Source organism: Oryzias melastigma, linkage group LG16, assembly GCF_002922805.2.
Source record: "Oryzias melastigma strain HK-1 linkage group LG16, ASM292280v2, whole genome shotgun sequence".
Taxonomy (NCBI): domain Eukaryota; kingdom Metazoa; phylum Chordata; class Actinopteri; order Beloniformes; family Adrianichthyidae; genus Oryzias; species Oryzias melastigma.
The window spans coordinates 15,457,683-15,485,580 of NC_050527.1; the positions used below are offsets into that span (position 1 = coordinate 15,457,683).

At 36.7% G+C, this 27,898-nt stretch overlaps 2 protein-coding genes and 1 long non-coding RNA gene across 3 annotated transcripts in view; 1 reads left to right on the forward strand and 2 right to left on the reverse strand.

Moving 5' to 3' along the window:
* mboat1 (membrane bound O-acyltransferase domain containing 1) overlaps positions 1–15,402 on the forward strand; it is a 16,476-nt gene extending 1,074 nt beyond the window's left edge. The window contains exons 3-13 of the mRNA XM_024268089.2: positions 65–142; positions 3,137–3,232; positions 7,095–7,150; positions 7,321–7,375; positions 9,341–9,533; positions 10,725–10,917; positions 11,132–11,235; positions 11,309–11,373; positions 11,445–11,577; positions 11,854–12,005; positions 13,602–15,402. Of these exons, the coding sequence (XP_024123857.1) occupies positions 65–142; positions 3,137–3,232; positions 7,095–7,150; positions 7,321–7,375; positions 9,341–9,533; positions 10,725–10,917; positions 11,132–11,235; positions 11,309–11,373; positions 11,445–11,577; positions 11,854–12,005; positions 13,602–13,785 (1,309 nt within the window). The 3' untranslated portion in view covers positions 13,786–15,402. The remainder of the gene's footprint in view (positions 1–64; positions 143–3,136; positions 3,233–7,094; positions 7,151–7,320; positions 7,376–9,340; positions 9,534–10,724; positions 10,918–11,131; positions 11,236–11,308; positions 11,374–11,444; positions 11,578–11,853; positions 12,006–13,601) is intronic.
* LOC118599825 lies at positions 10,586–11,600 on the reverse strand. Its single transcript, XR_004949330.1, has 2 exons — positions 11,487–11,600; positions 10,586–10,952 (listed from the first exon to the last, which is right to left on the reverse strand). It is a non-coding gene; the product is annotated as an uncharacterized LOC118599825 (long non-coding RNA).
* Positions 15,403–17,333: 1,931 nt separating the features above from the next.
* Positions 17,334–27,898, reverse strand: part of LOC112144007 (transmembrane protein 65) — a 47,438-nt gene continuing 36,873 nt past the window's right edge. Inside the window, exons 7-8 of the mRNA XM_024268302.2 lie at positions 19,230–19,335; positions 17,334–18,726 (exon numbers count right to left, since the gene is read on the reverse strand). Of these exons, the coding sequence (XP_024124070.1) occupies positions 18,580–18,726; positions 19,230–19,335 (253 nt within the window). The 3' untranslated portion in view covers positions 17,334–18,579. The remainder of the gene's footprint in view (positions 18,727–19,229; positions 19,336–27,898) is intronic.

The following is a 27,898-nucleotide window of genomic DNA, read 5'->3' on the forward strand; positions in this document are numbered from 1 at the left end:
ACTGAGTTTTTAGTGTGTACATTTTCAAATGAGGAAAAGTAAAAATTGTGTGTTTATGTTACAGGTATTCCGCTCAAATCCTGGCCACTGTGGTTGTAAGCTATTTGATCATCCTTAAAGCTGATATAAACCATGTGCACAGGCAAGTCCTCACTAAAACAAAATAAAACCTCTTCTTGTCCCTATCACTCATACTCGACACTGACTCATAAGTCTCATTGATAGATGACATTTGGAAAAAAAATATTAGACTATATCTTGCTAGATTTGACGTTAGCAGCCTTTGTGAGAAGGTGGGCGTGTTGCATTTTTAGCTTCGTGTTGCATCAATCTTTCAGTCACAGAGGTGTTGGTGTCCATTCTTGCCGGGTGAGCTCCTTGACTCATTAAGAAAGCAGTTCTTGTTGTTATGCAAGTCTTGGGCAGGTCAGTCTGTTAATCATAGACTGTACAGAATGATGTCTGACAATGTCCCACAAGTAAATGTCAAGGCAGGACCAGTGTTCGTTTCCCAGGGGGTGCGATGCTGAGATGTGGGTCCTTAGGCAAGACTCTTCACGCTTCTATTTAGCCACAAGGGGGCCTGAGTCTGGATCTCCCTGTGCTAGTCCCCAGCCCGGATAAAATACAGGGTTGTGTCAGGAAGGGCGTAAAAAATCTCGACCAAACCTAGTGTGTGGATCAATTTGTTTACTAAGATTACCCTGAAACTACAAACCCTTTTTCTTGGAAGTACTTTGTTTAGACTTGAACAATTTCACAGAGCTGACTTCAGATTGACTGTTTGCATTCCACGGTTTCAGATTATTCCTTTGAATGCATTGTTGGTTGAGGATGGTACTTCCATTTGGTTTTTTATAAAATCCTGTCAGTCTGCTTTGACTGATGAATCTGCTGGATGCCAGGAAATAGAAATCTTCAGAGAAGCTAATCGGTGGAGATGCTAGAAAATACTGAACATGTTTGTTTACAGTGTTGAGCTCTCTTGCCTCAGAAGGCCCCACTTCAAAATGAATCTGGTTGAGTTTGCATGTTCTCCTTGAGGTTTTCTCTGAGAACACCATCCAAAAACATGCTTTATAGGTTCATTGGTATCTCTAAATTGGCCCCACCTGTTCAGGGTGTACCCCGCCTTTACTCAACGGTAGCTGGGTTGGCTCCAGCTGCCCCCTGACCTGAAAGGGATTCAATGAGTTCCTGAAAATAGATGTTTGTTTTAGCATAATACATGTTTAGACATCTAATTATAAGTGTCCTTGTTAAGTCATTGTGCCAAGAACTTTTCTAGAAATGTTTTCAAGCGTTGAATTTCTTGTTACTGTTTCCCAGTAGAACTTGTCAGACAAGATCAGCCCAGCCCAGAAACCTCCAGCGGATGTTCCTCTGTTCCCCCCATTTTTTAAACTTTGCAATAGTAAAAAATAAACTTTTAAAGAAGTTTTTAAGACCTACTGTATTCTTCTTTTAATTTATTGTAAAAGCGTTCCCTTTTATGTGGGTTTAATCATTTTTAGCAAATAAAAAAAAAACAACTCTGTGTTGTATCCTCGTTGTTTCTGCAGAACGGCAGGAGTTCATAAGAAATTTACCTCTGAGTAAGCCCACCCCCACTTCCCATCGTCCATCTGTTTACATGTTCTCCTGCTAGCTTGCAGCCTCTTATTCCCCACACCTAACATTACCTGTACATTAAAAATGGCGAGCGATATTGGAGCTTTCTAGCCGTACAGTTTTGAGCCAGATGTTAGAAGGTTAGATCTATTTGTCTACAAGTGGATACATATGAATGGAGCGAAATAGTGAGCTTATGGTCCGCCGATTGTCGCTTTTCTGTCACAAACGCGCTGTTTTTTTAAAACTATTTTTTTTTTCATCTGCTTCCAATTCACAATTATTTGAATAAAAAAATACACAGAAATGCAATTTTAAGTTTAATTTTCTTTATATATGTCCTCCATCATGAGGGAAATCCCCAAGAACATGTTAAAAACATGATTTTCATCAAAGTGGACCTTTAAGAAAATTAGTGCTGCTTTACAGAAACTATAACCAACAAGTTTTTAGAGTTTGGCTTAAGTAAAAATGGCATAATTTTAAATAAGGACCACTAGAAACGCTTTTAAAATAAACTAAAAGATCATTAGAGGGGGACTTTAAAGCTATATCTTTTTTTAAAATATTTTTTGTGTCTCAAACATTTGTTCTCTTTAGCTCACCTGCAATAAATGATCTTTCTAAGACGACTAGAACTTTAGAACTACAGTGTTTTTTAACCACACAGAGCAAACAAAGGGCTTGCAAAGAAAAATGCAACCAGATACACCACCCAGTCCAGTCAGCACACCAAAGAAACCAACACGTTTGTGAAACACGTTTTATCTGTTGTTGTTCTTAGATTCCTGCTGTGACTGCCTTTATCTGAGCATGTTTTGGTGCATCCAGCATGGTATTTGTTGTTTTATTCCTCATGAATGGAAGCCTTGTGAATGAGGTATGGCGAGGTTGCTGCGGTATTCACGTGTGACAAGATTAGGTAATCAAGGTGAGGCTGTGACATCAGGGTGTGAGCATGTGCTGGGTTACAGATGCCAAACCCTGTCATGCTGTCAGGTTTACCTCTGGATGTTTCTGCTCACAAGTGGAGTGAGGCGTGTTTTAATAGCAGTTGTTTTTCATAACACTTGTGGCCATAATTGAGCTGTATATTGTGTCTGCATTTGGTGTGAAGTCAAAGCTGTGTAAACAAGCAACAATAACCTTCTGCAAATGAAAATCACCTTGCTTCAACTCAGAAGTTGCATCTAAATGCAACCCAGTGATAATGCTGTGGACCTTTAAGTCCATGATTGTAGATAAACGACACTGGAAGGTTCAGAGCAGTGGTTGATATCCAGCTCCATCATTTATTAGATTTTTAAACCTCATTCAACAAAACTAGCATTTTCATTAAGGTACAATAAGAAATTGAGTTAAAATAATTGTTATCTGAAATACAGACTTTCTGACTCGTCCACTTTTTATTAGCAGCTTTTGAGTCACCTGATGACAAACCAGGGGGGTAAAGCCGGTTGCAGTAATCGTACCACAACTTCATAGGCTTTCGTCTTCTTCACTGATGTTTACCTTCGCCCCACAGGTACTCTATGGTGACAGCCATGGGCTCTCTGACAGTCTGCCACGTGAGCCGAGTCATCATCTTCAACTATGGAGTCCCTTCCACAGATTTCTCTGGGTGAGGAACCGTGAGATCCTTTCATTGTTCCGTTTGCCTTTGGTTGGCCTCGCCCTTGAGTTGCAGAGCAGCTCCCTGTTTTCGGTTAACATTTCCATACTGTTTTTTGCTCTGTAGCCGGTTCCTCAGCCTTGTGTAAACATAACACAGCAGGTTAAAAGCAGCAGAGAGCGCGTCTTTGCTGCTGACTCAGCTCAGACGGGCTCTCGCTGAGATCTGTGAGCTGGAGCTTTGCTGTGTTACAGGTCAACAATGGACAGTTTGTATACAGAGTTCTTAAAGTTGAAAAAGTCTAAAATTACCTATCATTTTTTTGAATGAGTGTACATGAAAGAGAAATGCTTTTTACTTTGAACTCCAAACTGTTTGTTGGTATCTGCTCTTTTGTTAAAAATACTATGATGTCTTCCCTGTTTTAAAAAAAGGAGTAAAAACCATAATTTGAACTTAAGTAAAACTAAAAATAGTTATTCTTAGTTATTTGCTTAATAAAGTAGTACATTTATTAAAACAGCGTTTTTTTCATTCAACATTTTTCTTTAAAGACTCACTTCAATAAAAAATTGTGTCTTTGGTGGAATTTACGTGCTTTTGTGACATTTTTCTGATGTTGGAAGACGTATCAAGAAAATTAAGGTTAATATTACATTTATGAGTATGTATTGTAGCTCTGATGTAGAAGCTGCCATTTTCTGGCTACAAGCTCCGTGCTCCACTCCATTCGGATGCATCCACTGTAGAAAACTAGATCCATAAATGTATTTGTTTTCCTTTTCCGAGCTGGTATCTGTCTAAAAACTGTACAACTGCTAATGTTTGGGTATTGGAATGAGAGACTATAAGCTAGGAGTAAACGGTGTAAACAGATGGATGATGGGAAGTGGGGAGAGGGTGTTACTCTGCCCCAACAGTCCCGCCCAAACTCAGAGGTGAATTTTCTAAAGACTTACTGGTGCTACTCTGCAAAAACTATGTCCAAAAAAACTACATTTAAAAAAAATGGCTAAAAATATCATAATTATAATTAAAAGATCACTGGAGCTATTTTACAACTGATCAAAAGATTGAGATGATTGTTAACATAGAAGATCACTTTAATAGATAGTTTCCTCCACTAACTTCAAAGAACTAGTATTGGTTTTGGCCTTTATATCGTTATTTTTGGTTAAATACAGGGTACCCATAAGTCTCCATACACAGGAAAAATAAACATTTCTTACACATTTCTTCTGAAACTCGTGGAGCTGGCACTGCAAAATAGAAGACTGGGAATATTGATTTGGACAGACTAGCTGTTGTAAATTCAATCCATTAAGTGAGTAATATAAAATAAACTTTAAGTATAATTTTTTAACACTTTCTGCAAGAAAATGAGCTCCACAAATGAAAAAATCACCATTTGTTTTTCAAGAGTCTGTGATTTAGTAAAACTTAATTTTTGAGATTCACTGGATGATTAAGTGACTGAATTTGCTTTCAGAATTCAATATTTATTCAGAAGTAGTAGTGATTTACCCAGATGGTCAGTGAATATGCTAAATGCTTCTAAAACATCAAATAGTGCTTTTATCATCTGATGTCATCCCTTTGGAGTGATAACAAATCTAACAGATGCTGGAGCATTAGCTTGGTATTGATTTTGTTGAAATTAACTCGAAGAATTCCATGGGTTTAAACAAAAAACGATAATGTGCTTTATGTGACTATTTTTTTAGCATCTTGCTTAATCATTCCTGTTTTTTTTTTTTACTTTACAATAGTCTTGCCACTTTATTATGTGTGATACTCGTCCCATGTTTACTGTTAAATGCACTTGCATCATATGACTGCATGAACCTGCCATCAGGATGATTTTATATCGTTATATCGTTTTAAATAGATTCTTTTGGGTATCTTAAATATAAATGGTAAATGGCGTATACTTGTATAGCGCTTTCTACCCTCCTTCCAGGGCCCAAAGCGCTTCACAGTCACAGACCCATTCACCCATTCACACACACATTCACACACTGATGGTGGCTCCGCTGCCGAACACTGGCGCCAACCTCCCACCAGGTTCAGTGTCTTGCCCAAGGACACTTCGACACATGGGCGGGCAAGGTGGAGTCGAACCCGCTCACTTCTGATCAGGAGTCGACCGCCCTACCACTGCACCACGGCCGCCCAGAAATGCATGTTAGAACCATATATTTAAGGAATGTATTATGTCTCCTTTTTATGGAGAATATGGGACACCCTGTAGTGTAGATTGAAGTTTTAGTTGAGGTCGTTTTCTATTTTATCTGAAAGGAATCTTCATAATTCACCAAAATCTTCAAATTTAATAGTGTCTTTTTCTATAATTAATTTAATGTACTGCAAATTAAACAAACTATTTGAATGAATAGAACTTTATTGATCACACAACAGGGTTTTGTGCAGATGAACAGAAGACAGAAAGGTTTTATGTAACGCTGGGACAGTTTCCTAAAGAAAGTGAGTCTGTGGGCAGCAGGGATTTTCCAAAAGTTTTTCTTGTGAAACTCTTGGAGTTGGCACTGCCAGCCGCTCAGCCTGACACCCCCCTTCGTCCACAGCCGTCCATAGTGTGGACACAATACAGCCTACACACTGAAGCAGTATGCGAGTGTGTGTGAGCATGTGTTTGTGTGTGACAGAGAGACAGATTTAGAGTTTTTTTGACCTATTGTGCACACTTTAAGGTTTAGTAATTCAAACTGTGAATTATATAAACAGAAAAAAAGCTGAAAAAATTGGCTTTTACTGACTAGCTGCTGTGGGTTAAACCAATTTTAAGTAAGAAATGAAAACAAAAACAAAAGTATATATATTTTTTCAAAAACTTTCTGCAAATAAATAGCTCTATAAATGAAAAAAAATGACCATCTGTGTTTCAAGAGTTTGTGATTAAGTAAAACTGGATTTTTAAAGATTCACTGGATGATTAAGTGACCTTATATGCTTCTAGAATGCAATGGTGGTTCAAAAGTAATAGTGATTTACCCATATGCTCAGTGAATGTGCAGAATGCCTCTAAATCATGGAAAAGTGCTTTCATCATCCAATACCAGCCCTTTGGAGTGATGAAGCATCTAACAGGTGCTGGGTATTGATTTTGTTGAAGTGTACTGGAAGAATTATACATTTTTCCACGAAAACTTGCTCTTCTGTTGCTATTGAATTGGGTGGCAGCCGTGGAGTTCCAGTGGAGTGGAGGAAATTATAACAGATTTAATCTGTTTTTGAAGATTTGTGATGATTTTTTGATGGGTTTTGAACCTTAAGGGTCTACCACTCTACAGTCACGACCCTCTGTATATTATAGACCGTCTTATGAAACAGTCTGAAAACATACCACCATGTCATTTTCAGCCTCTAGAGAAGGAAATACTCATCTGTTTCATTTTGCTCACACTCTATATTCTGATGTTTTCTACGTGTCTTAATTGTTGTGTACAGAGAAGTTCTTTATTGCTCTTTTAAAAAAGTCAACATAACTTAAAGTTTTCTCTAAAGGATCATTATCTACATAAAAGACTGGCATCTAACATAAAAGGGCTCCATTGGATTGGTCGACCACATGAAGAGGTCCGTCTGATTGGTCAAATTCATAAAGTACTTCAAGCTACCATGGGATTGTAGCATGTGTGTAAAGCTTTATGGTAACCATTTATCGCGCTTCATGTCGTTTAATGCAATATTGGCCGATATTGCAAAATAAATTATAGGTTTATTGTGCAGGCCTACATGATTCCTAATTCATAGTTGCTAAATTTGTTTAATTTGCATCTTATCCTGGACATAAGTCATTTTGCTTTCTTCAAAAATGAGCATAAATGACTCTCCCTGTTTCTCTGTTTAGGCCTTTGATGATGGTAACACAGAGGATCACCACACTGGCTTTCCAGCTGCACGATGGTAAGGAAAGCCGTACTCATGTTGACAAATCAGCGTCAGCTGTGGCTCAGGAATGTTAAATGTAAAAGTACATTGTTTGAACATTACAATAAATGTAAAATTCTCTTAATGTTTCGTTCAATTGGCAGTGGTTTCTGTTTGAAGGAAAAATCATTTCTATTTCTTTTCAGGCATGTGCAAGAAGAGCGAACAGCTGACGTCAGAACAGAAGCTAGCAGCCATAAAGTAAGTTTTCACCATTTAACATGAATATTTTTAATATTCTTAAAGTGTAATATTTATTGTTACTTCTGTTCATTGTAATATTTGTGCCTTTAAAAAAGTAGCAATCTTCACTATTTAATTCGGTGAAAATTTCCAAAAATTTCGAGATTTAATTTCTAAAATTTACTTTTAAGAGATTCATCTTATAGACTAATCTCATGCATTTAGTTCAAGGAGTATATTAAGAAACTTAGTCTGACAAACTAATAGTTCAATAGTCAGCAGTGTTACAAAGTGGTACGTGACTTAATATACTCCATAAAAGTAGATGCTAAAACTGTTGAAACTACCCTTTTAATACCGTATTTACGTTGTACACATTTGAAGGTGAGATCTACATATTTATACCCCTTGTTCAATCTTATGGGGTCAAGATGACCCAAGCCATACATTGACATCTTATCCATCCCATGACAATCATGGATAAAGGTTGACAGGATTTCATATCTGCCACGAACACCAGTGAAAATTAAAAAATCATTGGGAAAAAAAAAAAAGTTAAGTGTCAACATACCTAGGATAGCACAAGGGTTAAATGCATACCTAATGCCTTAGTCACAAGACAACTGCCCGAACAGGTGGATACGGGGTAAGGTTATAGACAGCTTGGTGAGCTCATTGGGCGACAATGTTCAAATTGTTTTTCTACAGGCAAGCAACAGATCATGGCAAACACTTAAAAACACTTATGGGGGACGTAGGTTAGACGCAGGCCTCCAGTTCTTCAAGAGAACTTGTGGACCCATTAAGATACGGTCTACAACCTTCAAGGGGAGGTTTGTGTTTAACATTAACTCCTAGCACTCACATAAAACTTCATCTGAGGTGTGCACCTCTATGTTGTGACAATGGAGGGGATCTCATTATTTTTTGGTCCTTTTGGCTCTGAAATGGTGTAACGCTACATTAACAAGAACACCCTTGTGGGTGCTGTGTGAACTGAAGTTAGAAGAGTGTGTTTGTAATTAGGACAGATGGTCGGCCCTTAATTGTGTTAAAGCAGGTTGTGACTACAAACAAAACGGTGACTAATACGAAAGAATGCTAAAAATGCTCCGTGCTGAACAGATACCACACATTTAACTGGCTCCATTTTTGTTTGTTGGATTTTCTTACTAAAGGCCTGAATTGGACACTTTCTTTTTTTTAAATCGACTATCCAGGAATAGTTTTCATCAAACAGCCCATATCCCTCTAATGTGTAAAAGCATATTTGTAGATATTTCAGATAAAACACATAAAATTAATAATTTTTACATTTTTTTCCCTGTTATATTTGTCATTTTTCTTATTCCAAACCTCAGTTGCACATCAAGTGCTGTTTACATTAAATTGTTTGTAGATACATTAATAAAAAATGTGATTGGTGTCCTTCATTGGTGTCCTGCTTTTTCTTCTTATTTAAAGAAAAAATAAATTTGTGTCTTCTTCTAGCTACGATAGACGAGCAGATGAAATAATGGTGAATAAATTTACATGCTCAGAAGCATGCTGGGAGAACGAGGCATCGTTTTGCATGAAACATCTGACCTTTTTCTGCATGTGAAACGCCAAATTGACCCTCAGCAGTCTGTCCTGCATGCCATCTTAAATCTGTTCATACTATAAATGTGGTGTTCCACTTGTGCAACAACAGTGGCCTTATGGATTTTCTGGTTATTTAAGATTATAAAAGAGTCTGTCATATTAGACCTCCCTGTCTTATACGGAACCAAAGTTTTTTTTTTTTTTCAAATAATTCAATTGCTATTCTTATGTCATCATAACTTTTCAGTTTTTGCCATTTTTAGAGATGTTTGCAGCATTTCTCATCACATTTTCCATCATGGTTTTATTTTTGATTCATTGATTTCTTTATTGTTAAGTCCCAGTCTTTAAGGTACATGCATTCCTCATAAATATTGGATTTCCTCTGTCTCTCTGCAGGGAGCGGCCGTCTCTCATGGAGTACCTGAGCTATAACCTGAACTTCCTGAGCATCTTGGTGGGGCCTTGCAGCAACTATAAGGACTACATAGACTTCATAGAGGGGACTCACATCAGCAGAAGGCTGAAGCAGCGCTCTGGCTCCTCCAACGGACACAACGGTTATGATAAAAGTCCGGATCTGTCACCTCTAGTAAGTTAAGGATTCAAGGTGGTTGGAAGTTTGAAATATCATCTACCTAAAAACCATTCCATTGATTTAGATTCTCAGTAAATAGCTGTTTAGTTTTTAAAATATGTTTGTCTGGTATGCTATTTAAGTTTATTACATATGTTATTAAGTTTATTAGGATGCCAAAATATGTGAAATTTTCAGCCTTGGTCTCTTGCATAAAATAAATTATAGAAGTTTTCTTAATTTTCCAAGTTTTTACAATTGAATGGATATATGGGAGTTGTTTTGAAGGAAATTGTTTGCTGGAAGTACAACAACAATTTGGACAGTGTCACACTAATAAGTAGGGGTGTAACGGATTACAAAAGTCACAGTTTGAGTTGTGTCACGGTTTTAAAGTCACTTTTTGGATAAGTAAAAAAAACAACAAAATAAAGCTTTCAATTAGTTTTTTGAAAAGCTTCAATATATATATTTAATATTATATATATATATATATATATATATATATATATATATATAGTACTTTGAAATACACAAATATATAAATCACATCAAAATATTAGGTCATTGAGGTGTATTTATAAAAAAACAAAACATTAAAGATATCTTTGAACTCACGATATTCCTATTTTAAAAAATACTCAAGATGCCCATATGAACAAAGGTGCATTATGAAAAACTGCATCTTGGGAAAAAAAGAAACAATCTGGGGTACATGTGCGTGCCAAACCATGGCTAGTGATCCGTTACACCCCTGTTAATATGTGTTCATTTATTTGTTACAATCTAGATATATATTAGTTTTGTTTAATTAAGTGGCAATTTACTGTTCTTTTTGTTTTGATTGTTTTTTTTAATTGCTTAACCTAATTGTTGTCAATAATGATACTAATTTTAATAAAAAAATGGGGGAAGGGGGTTTTTTGCTATGGCGGGTAGCCCTTGTTTAATCGTAGCTCCGCCCCTGTATGGGCAGTTTTAGAATGATCTATATCATTATTTTAAAAATCTTATATGTAGTGTCCTTACTTTTTTTGTTCTAAAACTGGAGTTTTTTTGTCAATATTTAAATAAACTGGTCTTTAGTTGTCAAGAAAAAAAAAAAAAAAATTAAATCCAAGTCTTGTGAATTATTCAGTCTCAAACAAATGTGGTTTGTTCCAGAGTTGTTGTTTTTCTCTCGGTAATCCAAACGTTCTCCTCCAGGACGCCGTCTGTCGAAAGCTGCTGGTCTGCTGCGTCTGCATGCTCCTCTTCCTGATTGTGACGCGATCGCTGCCCATAACGTATAACGTTGACCCCGATTTCATCAACAACGCGGACTTCCTCACCAGGCTCACGTATGCCTTCTTCTCCATCCAAGCAGCCAGGCCCAAATTCTACTTTGCCTGGACGCTGGGTAAGCATGCTTCAACGTTTGGGTCCTGCTCAGAGCTGAAAACAGAGAAAACAAACGTCAGTTTTAATTGTTCTTTTGAGGGGGTTTTTAGCTCAACTTTAACCCAGATAACTTTCATTTTTGAACAATTAACTCTCTGCTCAGAGCGTTTTTTTTGTAGTTTTGTGACAAATCATTTGAATTTATCTTTAACGGGATTATTCCTGTCCATCAGCGGATGCAGTGAACAACGCTGCAGGGTATGGTTTTTTGGGCATCGACGAGAACGGGAAACCTTCTTGGGATCTTGTCTCTAACCTCAACATTATTGGGATTGAGGTAATGTCAGATGATCAGATCTTAAGATTCATTCACACAAACACAAAATACACTGGCTGTTATTCTTTTTCAGACAGCAACCAGTTTCAAAACATTCATAGACAACTGGAACATCCGAACTGGAGTTTGGCTCAAAACGTGAGTGTGGATGCTGATTTTTGATGTTTTGATTAAGTTTTGTTTTGGGTTAACGTTTTCCATCCCTTTAGGGTGTGTTATGACCGAGCCCCCAAGCACCGGTTAGCACTGACCTTCATCCTGTCCGCTCTGTGGCACGGCGTTTATCCAGGGTACTACTTCACCTTCCTCACCGCCATCCCCATCACCATGGCAGCCAGAGCTGTGAGTTCACACCTTCAAACCCAATGTTTGAAAAAAAAACAAAACTTCATATTCTTTCTGTTTAGATTTAGAAAAACCTTTGGAACGTCTTCTGAATAAAACAGCTAACTTTATATATATATATATATATATATATATATATATATATATACACCATTACTGCTGAGTTACTGTCAATATATTTGGAAAAATAACACCTTTATTTTAAGAATTCTTCTAAAAGACTTTCATTAACTTCTGTCTGATCTGTTGCTTGTATCTCTACATTCCTACCAGATCCGGAAGAGTGTCCGGCACCATTTCCTAAACTCCAAAAATCTGAAGCTGGGTTATGACATTGTCACTTGGGCCGCCACCCAGCTCGCCATCTGCTACACCGTCATGCCTTTTCTTCTGCTTTCACTAGACCGCACTTTAATTTATTACAGGTATGTATTCCCTCACAAGGCTCTAACGGACACAGCGTCTTAAAGACCCACCCCGGTGGTGTTTTGATCATGTTTTTATGGCATTCTTCTGATGATGGAGGACATGAATTAAGAAAATAAAGCTCAAAACTGGATTTCTGAGTGTTTTTAAATTCAAATTGTTGTGAATCAGGAGCAGATGAAACAATGGCGTTAAAAAGAGCCTGACAGAGAGCAGAAAAGGGAGGCGGGGTGTCTCACACCAATGATCTAAGGAACTCCTGCCACTCTGCAGAAACTATCTCCTTTTTATTATTATTTAGCTTTTACCATAACCATAAAAAACACAGAATGCTTTTAGAATATATTAAAAGATGATTAGTGTGGTTCTGTAGAGCTAACCTAGGTGTTTACATGCCACTTTGGAAAAAGGATTTGTGTCCCTGGCAAGATTATAACAACTTGTATGTCCTGAATTACGTTATTTTCATTTTCATTATCTGTTCAAACCTGTCTATTGTTTATTTGTACACATTGTGGGAGCTCTCTCTTCAATATAAACGCCTTGCATGTGATGTCATTGTGGCTCCATGAACGCTGATATTTAGTGTCTCAAACACTCAAATACAGAGCAGCAGGCCGTGAGGAAGACATCAAAAGATTACTAAGATGTACAGCTGCAGGAGAAAATACTTGATAAAATTACTTGGCTTTATGCATAAACTGGACACATGATTGTGTTCAATAAAAACAAGAAAACATGAATTGGTGTGATTTAAGCAGGCAATTTTTTTCTCTTAATCATTGTAATTTAGATTGAGATAAAAAAAATAAACACATCTTATGTCCATTTTGTACAGAAATTGAGGTACTCCCAAAGAGTTCATGTACTTTCTCTTGCAGCTGTTTTCTTATGCATTGATAAAATAAAAAATAAATAAAAAATTGTATTACAACAATGCACTGAGCATTACTATTGCATTAATAATTCATCGTCCGTGTGGCGCGGGTGAGGTTAACAGAGACTGATGAAAAGAAACAAACAGCTCAGGTACATTCAGGCTCTTCAGGGACCTGATTTTACTTCCTCAAATTTGCATGTTGATGGGAAAAGTTTGCATGTCTTTTCAGTTATTCAATCACTAATAACATTTTTTTTTTTTACAAAGTACCGATTTTAGCTGGTATTCTAACTAAAGTATTGGATCGGAAAAACCCAAATGGTATGCATCTCTAAATATGTACCACATTTAAGAGAATAAATCGTGGACAACAAAATGCAACAAAATGTTCACTACAGAGTTTGCTTTCATCTGTAGACCGCCACCCTTCCCGTTTGACTGCAGCGATCCATCGTTTTCTGTCCTCATCCTGCTGAAATTGATATAACAAAACGCTTGAATTTGGAGATTTTCGGTTTTGATAACCAACAGTAACACATGTATACTATGAGGATGACTATGGTGACATATAGTAACTATTTCTCTACACTGAAGTCCTTGATTTTACCCGTCGGATTTAACAAATAATGTGCGCTTGATTTCCAAAATGGCGGCCACTTGACATCACTGCAAGGAGTCTACAGTAGTTTTTCATCTCTGTTCTTTTTCTCCTCAGATCCATGTTCTTCCATGTGCATGTCCTCAGTATTTTGGCTGCCATCATCCTGCATGGGAAGCATAAACCCAAATCTGCTTCCTCTGTCTCCACCAAGTCACCTCCTCCCATCTCTTCCTCCTCCTCCTCCTCTCCAGATCTGTGCCAGTCTGTTCCCTGCAACAACAACGACAAAGAAGCCTGAAAATCCCTTCTTTTTTATTCAGATCTCCTCTTGGTATTCTCTCAGGCACTCGGAGGACTTGATCTTAAAACTATTTATTTATATTTCTGAGGGACGATGAAGTAAAGAAGGCAAACCCTCCCCGTTTTCCTCATATCTCCCTTTTTTTGGGGTAACTTACTTGCCCATCTCCAAACAGCAGCGTGCAGCAGGACAATAACTGAAGCCAGCACAGTGGGAGAGCAGCTCGCGAGGCGGGACGAATACCAGGACACACAACAACAGACTTTAGGACACAAATATGCACACGCTCCCTCAGACGTGCTCGTACTCGGATGGCGCACAAAGGCAGCCCTTGTGAGGCCACAAAGAGCAGAAGAGCTCCAGCTGCACCCACTTCATCCACAGGGTTTGTGTGTTTACAAAGCGACATGTCTGGTGACCCCTTTGACTGCTTCAGTGTTCAACCCACTGCTTTTTAAATCCAAGTTTAAAACAAGTTGAATTGCAGATGATCCAGAATGGAGAAGGATTTGGACAAAAGTGTTTTGATTTTTAATCATTTAGTTGGGATCATCATCATCTCTGCATCAGAGCCATGAACTAGTTTTTCTGTTCAAGAATTACTCAAGAATAGACAATCTGTCAAAACCTCCCAATCATTTGGTGTCAGTAACAGACATCTGGTGGCCGTCGGCGCCTCCTGACCTGATCCGGACCAGAACCCCACAGGCAGCTTCTGAGACCACTGCTGCTGCATCCCCACTTTCCAAACAGAAACTCGCAGCTTTTGTTGTCCACTAATATTTCAGTTTTTTCCTCTCTGTCTACACCTTTTACTTTGACACAATCACATTTGAAGTTTTTTTTTTAAGTCACGGTTAAGTTAAGCACCAGAAAAAGGCAACAAAACTGTGAATTTACAGTTTTTTTCTTTGAGGTGACAAATTTATTTTAGCATTTAAAACAATTATTTTGGGATTAATTTTTTTTAATGTTGTACTGTTTGTACTCATTTATTACTCCATCTCTGTTTAATGAAGCCAAAAACGTAAATTTATTTTATTTTGAAACTAACTTTTTTCCTATTGGACTAGTATGTTTTAATTTGGTAAAAATACAAACTTGTTTTAAACTAGAGAATCATTTAATGCACAAACAAGTGGAATAATTAAGATAAGAAGTGCAATTATGAGTTTTTTTTTGTATTATTTTACAGAAGAAAATGTTTTTAAGATTATTTACTATCCCAAAACTTGATTAAAATAATTTAGTTTTTAAAGACATTTACAGTTTTTTTTTGGATGTAAGATCTCTGTTTCCCCCAGAGCTCCTCAGATCTGTTTTCTTCTGAATTGCTGTTGTAATCAGCTGGAAGCTGATTGCAGAAACGCTCCTGAATCTCTGGGAGTTCTATGAGGTGAAGCTCAATCCAGATTTGTCATAAAAATCTTTAACTTATTCTTAGTTTTTTAAAAAGCTTTGTTTTCGAGCGACCTAATACTGTTAACTGAGGTTTATTTGTATGTTTTGCAGACGTGTTGTGAGTGTGTGACTGTTTGGTATTTTATTATACTCTGTACCATTTTAGTATTGTGTGTTTGGATTAAAGAGTGGGTGCTATGGAAGAACTCTGAACAAAGGTTTGGTTTATTTACTATAAAACTGAATTGTTTCACAATGATTTAAATAAAAATGTTTTAAGAAAAGAAGTTTTGCTTAGGTTTTCCTCTTTTTTAAGTTTTGGTGAGTCTCTTGTTTTGTGTTTCTGTCGTCTCTCCACGCGACGACCGTCCCAAGCTGTTTAACCTCTCGTGTCGATCTCTAAGTAGCTCCCTTTGTGTCCCCTGTGCCCCCCGTCTTCGCCCCTCTGTCATGAACTCCTCTGGGAATACGAGTGCCGTGTTTTTAACCTTCCTGAGCTCAGAGAAGTCACAGCAGAGACGACGGGAAGCTGCATCCTGCTGCTTGTTTCCCTCAGACGTGGGAAAAGGAGGGAGTTATGACGCGTTAAATTATTTTATTTTCTGCCTTTTCCAACTTCAACTGTATACTAAGAACTCTAATAAAATAAGTTAATTTTCTCAGGAGTTTTTTTTTAACTGCTTTGATTCAACATTTGTTGTTTTAGAACAATCCGATGCTGCTTTAATTTTAATGAACTCTGTGCGTTGGCGATAAAACATTCTGATCCAGCTGTTGGAGGTTTAGATCAAATATTTGTGTTCACTCACTGACCACTTTGTTTAACACTCCTGTCCAACTGCTCACAAACTCAAATCTCTAATCACATGAGAGCGACTCGATGCATTCAGGCATGTAGACGTGGTCAAGAGTCTCTGAAGCCACATGTGGCTCTTTTATTCCTCCTCTGAGGCTCTTTGGCTGTGATGAAAAATGATGACGATTTATTAAAAATGTTTAATTTTTTTGATTTTATTTGTTGTAGTTGATAAAGTTTTGTCATGTATGTTTAGATTGTTAAATGATGGTAAGAGTTTAACCCATTGTCAGAGTGATTTAATTATTAGAAGATTAAAACTCATACAGATTTTAAAAAAGGGTTCTATACCAATGTTGTGATGTATATTTGATAGTAAAATCAGAAAAGGATAAAAGCACAACACACTCATAGTGATAAAAAACAAAGCTAGGTATTGTCAATAATTTCCAGATTTGAGTTGATTCACCAGAGCCTGGATTGATGAGATTTTGATTTTATTTTTTCCTGATTCTTTTGATCCACTCATATCCATTTGATTCAATTCAATTCTGAGCTTGCACGGTATACACATTTGTTTATAAAAACATTAATAATAAATATATATATGTGTGTTTTAAAGATATTCATATTAATCTGATACAATTAACATACTGTAATATTTATTAGTGAAATTATTATGAGATTGTTATTACCATACAGTGTTACATGGATTTTCTAACAGAGAAGCTCCAACAATTGTTCTGCCTCTCCTGGAGGGTGTTTCAGTTTGGCCACTAGGTGGAGCTTGCACTACAACATTGCATCTTATTCCAGAAAAAAAAAGAAAGTATGCGGAAAAAAACTGTATTTTAAACCACAAACGGTTACTATAAAAATATTTAATTGTTTAATTGGTAAATTGTTGGTAATATTTAGTCAGAAAAATTGCATTTTAAATATATATTTGAGTAAACTATTCAGTTAACACATTTTAAAGAATTTCACCAAAACCAAAAAGTGACAAATGATTACTTTGGACTAATCTAATTAAAAGTTTAAGACTAATCTGCCTTTTTAATTGTTGATTGAAATGGTTTCAATTTAATTTGGTGCAGTTTTGTCTGACCTGTGCAAAAACTGCTACTTTTACTCAAAGATAACTTTTTGTCACAAAGAACTTCAAATCTAAAGTCTTTTTTCAACAGCAGGTGAAATCCTACAAAAAATTTTTTTGAATCAGAACTATTAATTACTGCCATCTATATGAATCAACATATTTCTTTGAAAATCTAAAACTTAAGTGTCTAATTACAACCATTTTTTTAAGAGCAAGCCATTTTACAAATATCACGAATATTTTTCTGTATTTTTTACTTTTTTGTTTGTTTAAAATCAGTCATTCTGCACTTAAAAATGTTGCATTTTTCTTAATTTTATTTTTGTAATATTAATATAGATGCATGCAAATGTGTAAAATCAAGCAATCAGACAACAAAAAAATCCAAATACATAAATATGTTAATTTCTTTGTACATCGTCTTCACTTCTCATCATTCTTTAGAGTCAGTTGCCCTAAAAAAACTAAAATCCTGATCAATCCCAAAGAAAGTGTCCCTTTAGAGTCAGGTTTCAGTAACAGCAGTCACGGGTCCCTCCTGTTTGAGAGAGCAGCTGGAAGTAACTCTCATGTAGATCCACTTTGTGCTGATCATCTGTCATCTTAACATTTTAGGTCAAACAAAACACAAAATAATGTTAACATTCAGACAAAAATAAATAAATCTACAAAAAAAGAACAAAATTGCATCTCAAGCGCCGTGTGTCTATCAACCAGCAGAGGGCAGTAGAAGCAGCATCATAATGGAAGATTTGGAAGAATGTGTGCATTAAATAGCTTCTCCTCAGATGAAACTCCAACATGTGATTTATAGATAAAAATTAGAGGATGTTGGGGTTGTTTTGCCATCTTTTGCCTCCTCCATCATGCATTTCTTCTCCTCTGTGGGTAGCTTTGGCTCAGAGGTAGACCAGTCGTTTCCCTGCTGTGAGATCGGTGGTTTGATGCACTCCAGAAGTGCAGACCTTTAACAGTTTCTCCTGAAATGTTTGTGAATGTTTCCCAGTCTGCTCTCATTCTCACTATTTAAAAAGAACATTTATCGCTGTTATCTCAGCTGCATGCTTCACAAAATGAGTTTGCAGAACCTTGAGAACCAAACAGGAAACGGAACAAAGCATTCATTTTAACACAGAATCAGACTAATTGTTTAGTGTTTTGTTCAGGCCTCCTCTATGTGGAGTAATATTGTAGACAGAAATGATTTAACTTTGAATTAACACATTTTTTAGCTAATCTTTTATACTTGTAAAGGTTTTAAGGTGGAGCCTCTGCTGCTGATGATGGAGCCTGGCTTTAAACCGTGATGAAGCAGATGGAAGCAGTCCCAACCCGTCTCTTTAAGAGATGACCAGATTCCTGTGCTTTTTCAAATATCTTCTAAAATCTTCCCCCACAATATCTTGGATGGTTAAACTGATTACTGTTAAAAGCCAAACGAGTTTCCACGCACTCCGCTCGGCAAAGAAAGGTCCTGGAAAAGTCCAGTGATGCTTCAGTTTTTGCTGCTCTCCGTCGGAGCAGGCGGAGTCACGGTTTGGTCCTTCGCTTCTGTCTGGCCTTCTTTCTTGTCGTCATCCTTGAAGAAGAGGAGAGGAAACATGCCGAGGATGCAGCCGATGCCCACGCCGATGGCTTTACCCTGCGTATGAGAGGATGGATGGATGATGAAAGAGGTGATCACTTCTATAGTTCTAATAAAGTAAACAAGTGACATCAAGAAACTTGTTCTTGTCATGATTTATAATTAAAAAAAATCAAAGATGTTAGGAAACAAAAACATCCAAATATCTTTAAAATTTAGGCTTTCTGAAGCCTACCTGGGTGTTAATCAGGACAAGTGGGGTCCAAACTGAGCAGATCAGCTCCAGACTCATTAAAGATAATTGTATTTCACACTTGAGCAGCCAGAGTTTATTAAAAATCCTTCAGGTACCTTTTTTTCTATGCGTGATTGAGTGCCTGAAAGGCCACATCGAGTAAGATTATGTTTCTGCTGTCAAAGCTCTGATGTTTCAACAATGACTAAAAAAAAAATCAATGAAAACACTTGCAGCAGCTCCTTTAGGAAAACCTGGCTGATTATCAGAGGCAGATGGGTGGGGGTTGGATCATTTCAGGAGAGGGGCTCTTTGTGGTACGAACCGTGTGACAGCTGACTCGGGTCTGCCACATGTCCGCCTGCTTTGGACTCAGGTCAGGAATCTGCATCCCCAACCGGGACGCCAAAGCTTCCACGTAGCCTGCAAGGCTGAAAGAAAGGAAAGGTAGAAGAAAATATGAAGGAGAAATGAAATAGTAAAGTGATGTATCTATATCAGGGGGCTGCAACCTGCAGCTCCAGAGCCGCTTGTGGCTCTTTCATCTCCATAGTGGCTCTCTGGCTAAAGAAAAACAAAATAATAGAATTTTTTTCAAGTAAAGGTGACCAAATAAGCATTTCATTAATTTAGATTAGTTACGTTTATAAATTTGTGGCTGAGGTGCACCTCGAAGATAAACTATATACAGATTTTGACATCCCTGTTGACTTGAAGAGGTCTTGTTTGCTCTATGCTTCTTCCAGAATACACCAATTTCAAATACTAAGCAACATTTTTGTAAAAAGTCTGATCCTTTATTAGTTTAAAGCACAAATGATCTTATACTGTCCAGTGCTGTACTGGGATGATCCGGTCTGGCGCAAGGCATCTTTTATTTTGAAAGGAAACAAGCTTCTATCAAATGTAAAACATACTTTCACATGGTAAGAAAACGCTAGTTCCTTTTTATATTTCTGTTTTTATTCATGTCCCAAAAGAAGCATAAAGCTCTGTAATTTGTTACATTTAAAAATATTAGTTTTTATCTGATTAAATGTATAAGTTGAGTAAAGAATCGACTCAAACTTTTAATTTGATACAAACTAATCATTTTAAATGTAACAAATTACAGAACTTTTGTTAATTTATCCAATGTGTCCCTTTTTCATATATGAAACCTCCTTTTATTCTAACATTTCCTGGGATCCAGAAAGTGTGGATCAGAAAAATGTTCATTTTCATGAGTAAGAATTTCAAAATAAAATGTATCCATTAAAAAAATAAAGAAACATTTAAATTTTTCAAACAGATTGACTTGTTTTAGGCTTATTATTCACAGGTATTTAGGTATGACCAGCACAAAAAGTGATATATTGGCCACACGAAATACGTGGACATTGCTGCAATGCCCGTATTTTAAGTACATGAGGCTGGATTTTGTTGTTGGCCGCACGTATTTAAAATTAAACTTAAAGTTAAAGTTAAAGTCCCATGAGCTGCCACGCTCCTAGGTTTGTGAAATGTATATTTGATCCATTCACTGGAGCAGGGGTCTGCAAACTTTAACGCTAAATTTGGTCCAAGTTTTTATGGACCGAAACTCAAAGGGCTGCAAGGTTTCACCTCAAAGTTTGAGAAATACATTTTATTTATGTTTTTGTGGCCATTAAGACAGTAATTTATAAAATATAGCTTTGAAATGTTCTCTGCAATTGAGTTTCTCTATATATAACAAATTAAACTCCTTTCACGTTTGACAATACCGTATTTAAGTTCCTTTCAAAATAAAACACATCCAGTGTTTAATCAGATCCTAGCAGATTTACTTTAATTAAAAATGCAAGAAACATGAGATTTTCTATTATTATGCATTTGTGTTCCTTTTTCTTCTTTTAGTAGTAAATAAAAACACGACATGTGTGTAGAATCCAAATTATTTTAAAATCAATACATGTAAATGCAACAAGATAATGTCACCGACTATACACCATTGTGACAGTAAACTAAACCTTTAACTATCATTTTAATCAGTTAGACCTATTTGACATGTAAAAAAAAAAAACTAAAAATAAATTAACTTGCTAATTATTTCGTTAAGTTTGAAGTTTTCTTAAAGCCAAAGAGCGTCAAATGAGGAATAAAAGAGGCTGTGGCTCCGGAGCCTCAGGCTACAGACCTCTGCCCTGGGGGAACAGCAGCTGCAGAAATAGTGCTGTTCAGGAACCATTTGGTGGTTAATCTAACCGTAACCATAATCCTAACCTTAACCCTTCCTCTGGGTCCGTGTGAGCAAGGAAAAAATTCAGCACTGGCTGCACGTTTATTGAAAATTACATGCGAATAGACACTTCCTTTGTTTTAAGTGACTTTTTCTTTTAAGTTGTGATTATATTAATTGACAGCAAAATCAACGAGAATCATATCAGGATCCAGAAATCAGATACTGATCTTTTTTTATATATAAATAGTTTTATTAGGCGCCAGATCCTGATGGAAAATGAAATGAGCATCTCCATAAAGCTGGTAGGGGGGAAGGCAGCATGACGTGATGTAAAGCCTCCTGCTGGACGGCTGCACTGAGCTTGACCTGATAAAACACAGCAGAACCAACACCAGCGGATGACACAGCTCTACAAACCATCATAGAGAGGAGAAACAATTTCTGTAATTCTCCCCGTTGCTCCACACTGTGAATTAATGAAGAAATGTCAACTTTACAGTCATCATAAGAGAACTGTGATCCCAGAACACATTTATCTTTAAATCTCATCTTTTACGCAAAAAGGGGGTTACAAATGTCCTAGATTTGCCTTTGTGTTGCAGTTCGGATTCTAGCATCATTTTTAAATGCCCCAAACTTTCTAAATCATCTCAGTTGTTTGCATTTTTTTTTAGTCTAAGAACTTCAACTATACAAAAACCCCTGGTTGGTAATAACTCTGAATTAATGTAATGTCTGCAGACAGATCATATTGATCCAGACTGAGTGACCAGGTCGAAGGTTTTTGTTCTGTATGATTAGAATGAGACAACATAGGATTAACTACTGTTATTTTATTTCAATTTTATTTGATTTTCTTTGTTTAAATGTTTCAAACTCTGAATTCCACCAAGTTAAACAGGTCAAAACAAATACAAACCACTTTATGCTTCTCAGTAATCTATAAGTTGTTTGACATTTTAAGTTATTGATTAACATTAAGAGGAAAATCATGTAATTCAGATCAACAGTAAATGTTACCAGAGTTCTTGTTTGGATCATTAGTTCCAATCAAAAAGGAGTTTCTGAACAGTCAGAACTATTAACTCTGTGTGAAATAAAACACATCACACAAGTGTAACGCATAACACAACCTTCTCTATGATGAATTCTGCAGGCAGATTCGGTAATTATTGGTCTATGGTTCAAATGAACATCTGTGTTCATGTTTGCTTTGCAGCTGTTCACACTTTGATGTTTTTCTGCACTGCAAGTCCTGACTCATTAAACCAGCCGCCTTCACCCGCAGCATGGTAAAGTAATCAGACACATTTATTGACAATCACAATGGAGGAAACCAGCAGATTAAAGTCACGCTCCGCTCCTTGTTGCATTCATCTGTCAAAAAGCGCCTGGAGTGCTCAAATGAGAGGGAAGTCTCTGCAAATAAGACCATTTCCTGCATTCTCCATGGATCTCCTCACATCCCGACACACACATAGAAAGTCTCCAAATGGGGTCTTTTTAATCATTAGGCTGAATAAAAGCACAAGTATTACAGTGTTTTCATCTAAAAACGAGGCTAACGTTCCTCTCAAAACAACCAAAAATGACTTTTTTCGAGCCTCTAAGGCATTAGAAGTAGATATTGATTTATAGCTGGAATTTGCAGAGGTTTGTGCAGGAAGGAAGAGCAAATAATGATGAAAAAAGGGGGGAAAATCAATGTGTGATACCTGCTGTTTTCTCCCCACCTAAGCAAAGGTTTTTTTTCTCTCTGCTTCGTTTGTCTCATCACTTCTTTCTGATAGTGGATGCAGTCCAGGTGTTTGAGCTGCAGTTTAACAGCTGCTTTGAATGCTTTTCTGCTCCCAGAAGACAAACCTCTAAGTCTTGCTTTACACTTCCTCCTGTTATCTCAGCTTCTTGCATACTTTTGTTTTAAAGACTTTCTACAGGCCCCTGCTCACATTTATACATATATACACTATCGTCACAGACAATTTTGTGTTTTCCATGAAAAGTCACACTTTTATTTACCAAATGAGTTGTAAAATGAATATAAAATATAGTCAAGACATTGACAAGGTTAGAAATATTGATATTTACTTGAAAATAATATTTGTTTCTGTCAAAGAATCCTTTATTTGCAGCAATTCCAGTATTTCAGACCTTTGGCATTCTAGCTGTTAGTTTGAGGCAATCTGGAGAAATTTTACTGCGCTCTTTTAGAAGCCCCTCCCACAAAGTGGATTGGGTGGATGGGGTACTCTTGCGTACCATACTGTTAAAGGGTATGCAGAGTTTAGATGTGGTGACTGCACTAGCCACTCCATTACAGATAGAATACCAGCTGCCTGCTTCTTCTCTAAATAGTTCTTGCACAGTTTGGAGGTGTGCTTTGTCCTGTTTTAGGATGAAACTGGCTCCAATCAAGGGCTGTCCATAGGATATGGAATGCCATTGCAAAAAGGAAATATGAAGTCTCTTTTACCCTGAAGAAATCTCCCCCCATACAGCACCAACGCAACCCCATACCATCATGTTACCCCCACCTTGCTTGACAGATGGCATCGGGCACTGTTCCAGGATATCTTTAGTTCTCATAAATGTTTTTTTTGTGGGATCCAAACATCTCAAACTTTAATTTGTTCATCAATAACACTTCGTTTCAATCTTCCCCTGTCCAATGTCTGTGTTATTTTACCCATTTTAATCTTTTTTCTTTTGCTGGCCACTCTTAGATAAGGTTTTTTCTTTGCCACTCTGCCCTGAACGCTACCATCCTGAAGTCACCTCTTCACTGTAGATGTCGGCACTGATGTTTAGCGGGTACTTTCTAATGAAGCCGAGGCTACTCTTTCTCAAACTAGAGACTCAAATGTTCTTATCCTCTTGCTCAGTTGTGCTGCGGGGCCTCCAACGTCTTTTTTCTACTCTGGTTAGGGCCTGTTTGTGCTGTTCTCTAAATAAAGGGGTAGACACTGTTGAATGAAATCTTCATTTTCTTGGCAGTTTTTGTAATAATTGATCACATTAATAATTCACAGAGTGCATTTCCGAATAATTTAAAGTTTTTTGGGGGGAAAAAATAGTGCTTTTCTTTTAAAAATAAGAACATTTTTGAGTGACGCTCAAGTTTTGAACAAAAGTGTATGTATATAATAAAGTATTTAAAGTCCCACTCCAATCATCTTTTGATCTGTGACATTTTAATAATGATTATGTTGTTTTTAGGCAAAAAAAAAAAAAAAAAAAAAAACTGTCCTGTTTTCTCGGACATAGTTTCTGCAGAGTGGCAGGAGTTCATCAGAAATTCACCTAGGAGTCGTGAGCGGGACTTTGGTTGGGAGCAACCCCACCCCCTCTTCCCCTCCTTGTTGCTGCGCGAATAAAGAAATACTCAGAAAGCAATTTTTTGCCTAATTTTCTGAATAAATGTCCCTCATCATCAGAAAAAATGCCACAAGAACATGTTAAAAACACCAAAAAAGGATGTTTATCTAAATGGGTTTTTTATTATTTTGTGAAATTCATAACTGAGGTTACATGTCATCTTGTGGTTTTCAACCCTGCTCCTATTTTGCTTGTTCTCCAAACCTCATGCTAATTCCATCACTTGTGTTCCATAAAAACACTGATTCCCCTGATTCAGCTGATCTGCAAAGACTGAGATAGTCTCACTCACTGCAGATCAGCTGAGTCAGAGCTGTAAAAACAAGTAGGACAGTAGATCTCACGGACTGGAGGCGTAAAACTGCTGTTCTTGTGTGAAAAAATGAATTTTAGAGCACTTAAAGACTGGTGGAAAGGAACTTAAACTATATTAAAACAATACTTAAGCAGATTTTTCTTAAATAACCAACATCATGTGACAAAACACATAATCTGAAAGAAGTCTAAATAAGGACTTTCAGAGAATCTCAAATTTATATAAATCAGACTTATGAGGTGATAGTTATAAAAGAGAAAATTAATGTCCCAAAAGCTCGACAAGTCACCCCACCAAGAACAGCAGGATCCTCAGATCTCTGCGGCGGTGAAACTGAAAGCATGCTTGCATAAAAAAAAATCCAATCAGAGTCCACATGGAGATGATCATATTTAGCAAAGAAAACAATGCTCTTGATCATAGGAAAAATCTTTGTATGTCATATATGGCGTGTTCCTGGTGTTAAAGGTTGCCAAAACACATGAAATGTGGAGCTGAGATCAAGTGTGAGAAGAGAAATTCAGGCGCAGGTTTGGTTCAGTGTCTGGCACTAATGTGCTCTCGGTCCACTGCACACACAAATGAAGTGCAGCTTCAGCTTCGGAGTTCAGGGAGAGATGGCAAATATGAGAAAAAAGATAGGAGACAAGTGTGTGTGTGGCCCAAATTTTTCAGTTCTGCTTTAAGGAAAAAGCAAAAATGACAAATGTGTTACACCTGATCGCTTGATGAGCTTCTAGATACCAAAGCATAACACTTATCATGCTGAGCATGTGTCATTTTTTTCTGACATCCATCCCAGCCACATCATCCTTCCAAAAACACAAAGTTATGCAAAGCCCATCACAGCTCCTACTGCCAAGTCAAGTTCAATCCAAGCATTTCATTTGGCTGGAACAGCAGCGGGTAGAACAAATCAAGCCCACATCAGAAAATAACGTACTGCAGCAACAACCATGACGACGAAAAGATGAAATTTATGACAACGTCCCAAATAGATGAATTGTTTACCCTGTCAGATGTAGGCTGCTGCATAAAACACAAGCGACTGCAATTATAGGCAATAAAAACTTCCAAGAAGCAACAACATCAGGAAAATGACATTTACAGAGGTCTGACGGTGAGCTTAGTTTACCTGATTTATGCGTGTTACTTTTATAAAAGCAACACAACTGATGGAACGAGAGCAGAAAACTGTTTTCAAAGGCAAAAATATATAATCAGTCTACATTAAAGTCTCACTCCCATCATCTTCTGATCAGTGTTAAGTGTTCCCAGTGGTATTTTAATTATGATTATGGTGTAATTTCTGTAGGACATAGTTTCTGCCACATTAGAAATTTACCTCTTATTAGTTCTGGAGGGAACTGAATAAACCTGCCCTCTTCTTCCTGACATTCATCTGTTTGTGTGATCTCCTGCAACCTTGCAGCTCTCACTGCATGTTTTTGCAACAATTTGAATAAAGAAATACAATTTTATGATACATTTTCTTTAAGTACGTCCTCCATCATAAGAAAGATGCCACAAGAACGTGTTAAAAACTCCAAAAACAGGATTTTCATCAGAGTGGGTCTTTAACTAAAGTATAATGAAGTAAATAACCATCATTTGAACTCTGCAGAGAGAAGCAGATGATGTTAGATTTCCCAAGAGACGGTGAATTATTGTAGCATAACTAACTCTGGACAAACATGGAAGACAGATGTGGAATTAAAAAATAATCAATTCAATTCTTCTGTCAGCTTGTTATGATTTACATAAAATAAAATGTATTCCATCTGAAAAAAATGTTATTGAAGTTGTGATGTTTGTCTCTAGGAAGAGCTTGGTACAGAATTTTGATATTGTTTTTTTCAGACTTAAAGGAGTTTATTGATGCTGTTCTCATTTGTCCCAGAAAGGCACTGATGCATTCTGTTGGTAGTAAACACAAACAGCCACTTAGATAAAAATAGTAATAGATCAATAAGGGTTCACAATTACCAAATAATTCAAAAAAGCATTGAAATGTATTTATTTTGCTCCAAAAACCTCTGCACAATATATGAAAGGAGCACATTTATAGCCAAAATGTACAAAAAGAACAACAATCACAAAATGTGTAACTATTTATAGTTGCAAAATAAAGTAAGTTGCAACATCTTAATTTGTCTTTTTTCCACTTTCTCCTTTTTTGCCGTTTTTTGTTAAACCAGACAGTGGAAGTACAAATTCACATAAACTCAAAAGCCCATGCAAGTTGTTTGGTTGCTCCCTACGGACCCAAACAGAGGTTCAAATGCAAGAATGTGTGAGGTTTAGATATAAAACAGAACATTAGAGAGGAACATCCCTCTCATATACACCAGAAACTCAAGGCTGTGAGATAAAATGAGCACAAAACAATCCTGATTTAAATTTTACTGACCTCAACTGTCTATTTTATGCTTTTATCAACTCTCAGACACACAAAAACCCTAACTAATTCCTGAAAAAGTAGGAAAAAGCTGCAGGGAATAGATAGTTATATGTAAATGTGGTGGAACGTGTATATAGCAGCTCATCATTTTTTTATGGAACCCAGTGTGATGCTGTTCTGCCAAATGACAATGACAAGCTATCTGTTGTTTTTTTGTAGTCGAGTCAAAATTGGAACATATTTTTATTTCATGGTGTGCACAACAACTTTAAAGAGACTCATAGAAATTGCTAAGACACACTACTTAAAAAAGAAAAAAAATCAGTTTGTTCTGAAACCGAATGTTTGAGAAAGTCAGCATCGGATCTTGCATTCACTCTAGTTCACATCTGTAACTGCTTCTGTAATTAAGTGGAACTAGAGAAACTAGTATTTAAAAAATGAAATAAAAATGTGAAAATGCTCTTAAAGAAAGAGTAGTTTTCTCTGCTTGACAGTGCTGATATTCATCTCAAACTAAAACATTATAAAGATCTTTGCTTTAGATGGAAGGTCACTTTCCCTTTAGCACTGATCCAATTGAAAAAAAATATGCTGTTAAAAATTAATATTTAAAATTAGGACAATAAAACAGAACCAATGCATAAATATAGCAAGAAAAAGGAGGTAAAATCTGAAGTAAGAAATAATAAAGATAGT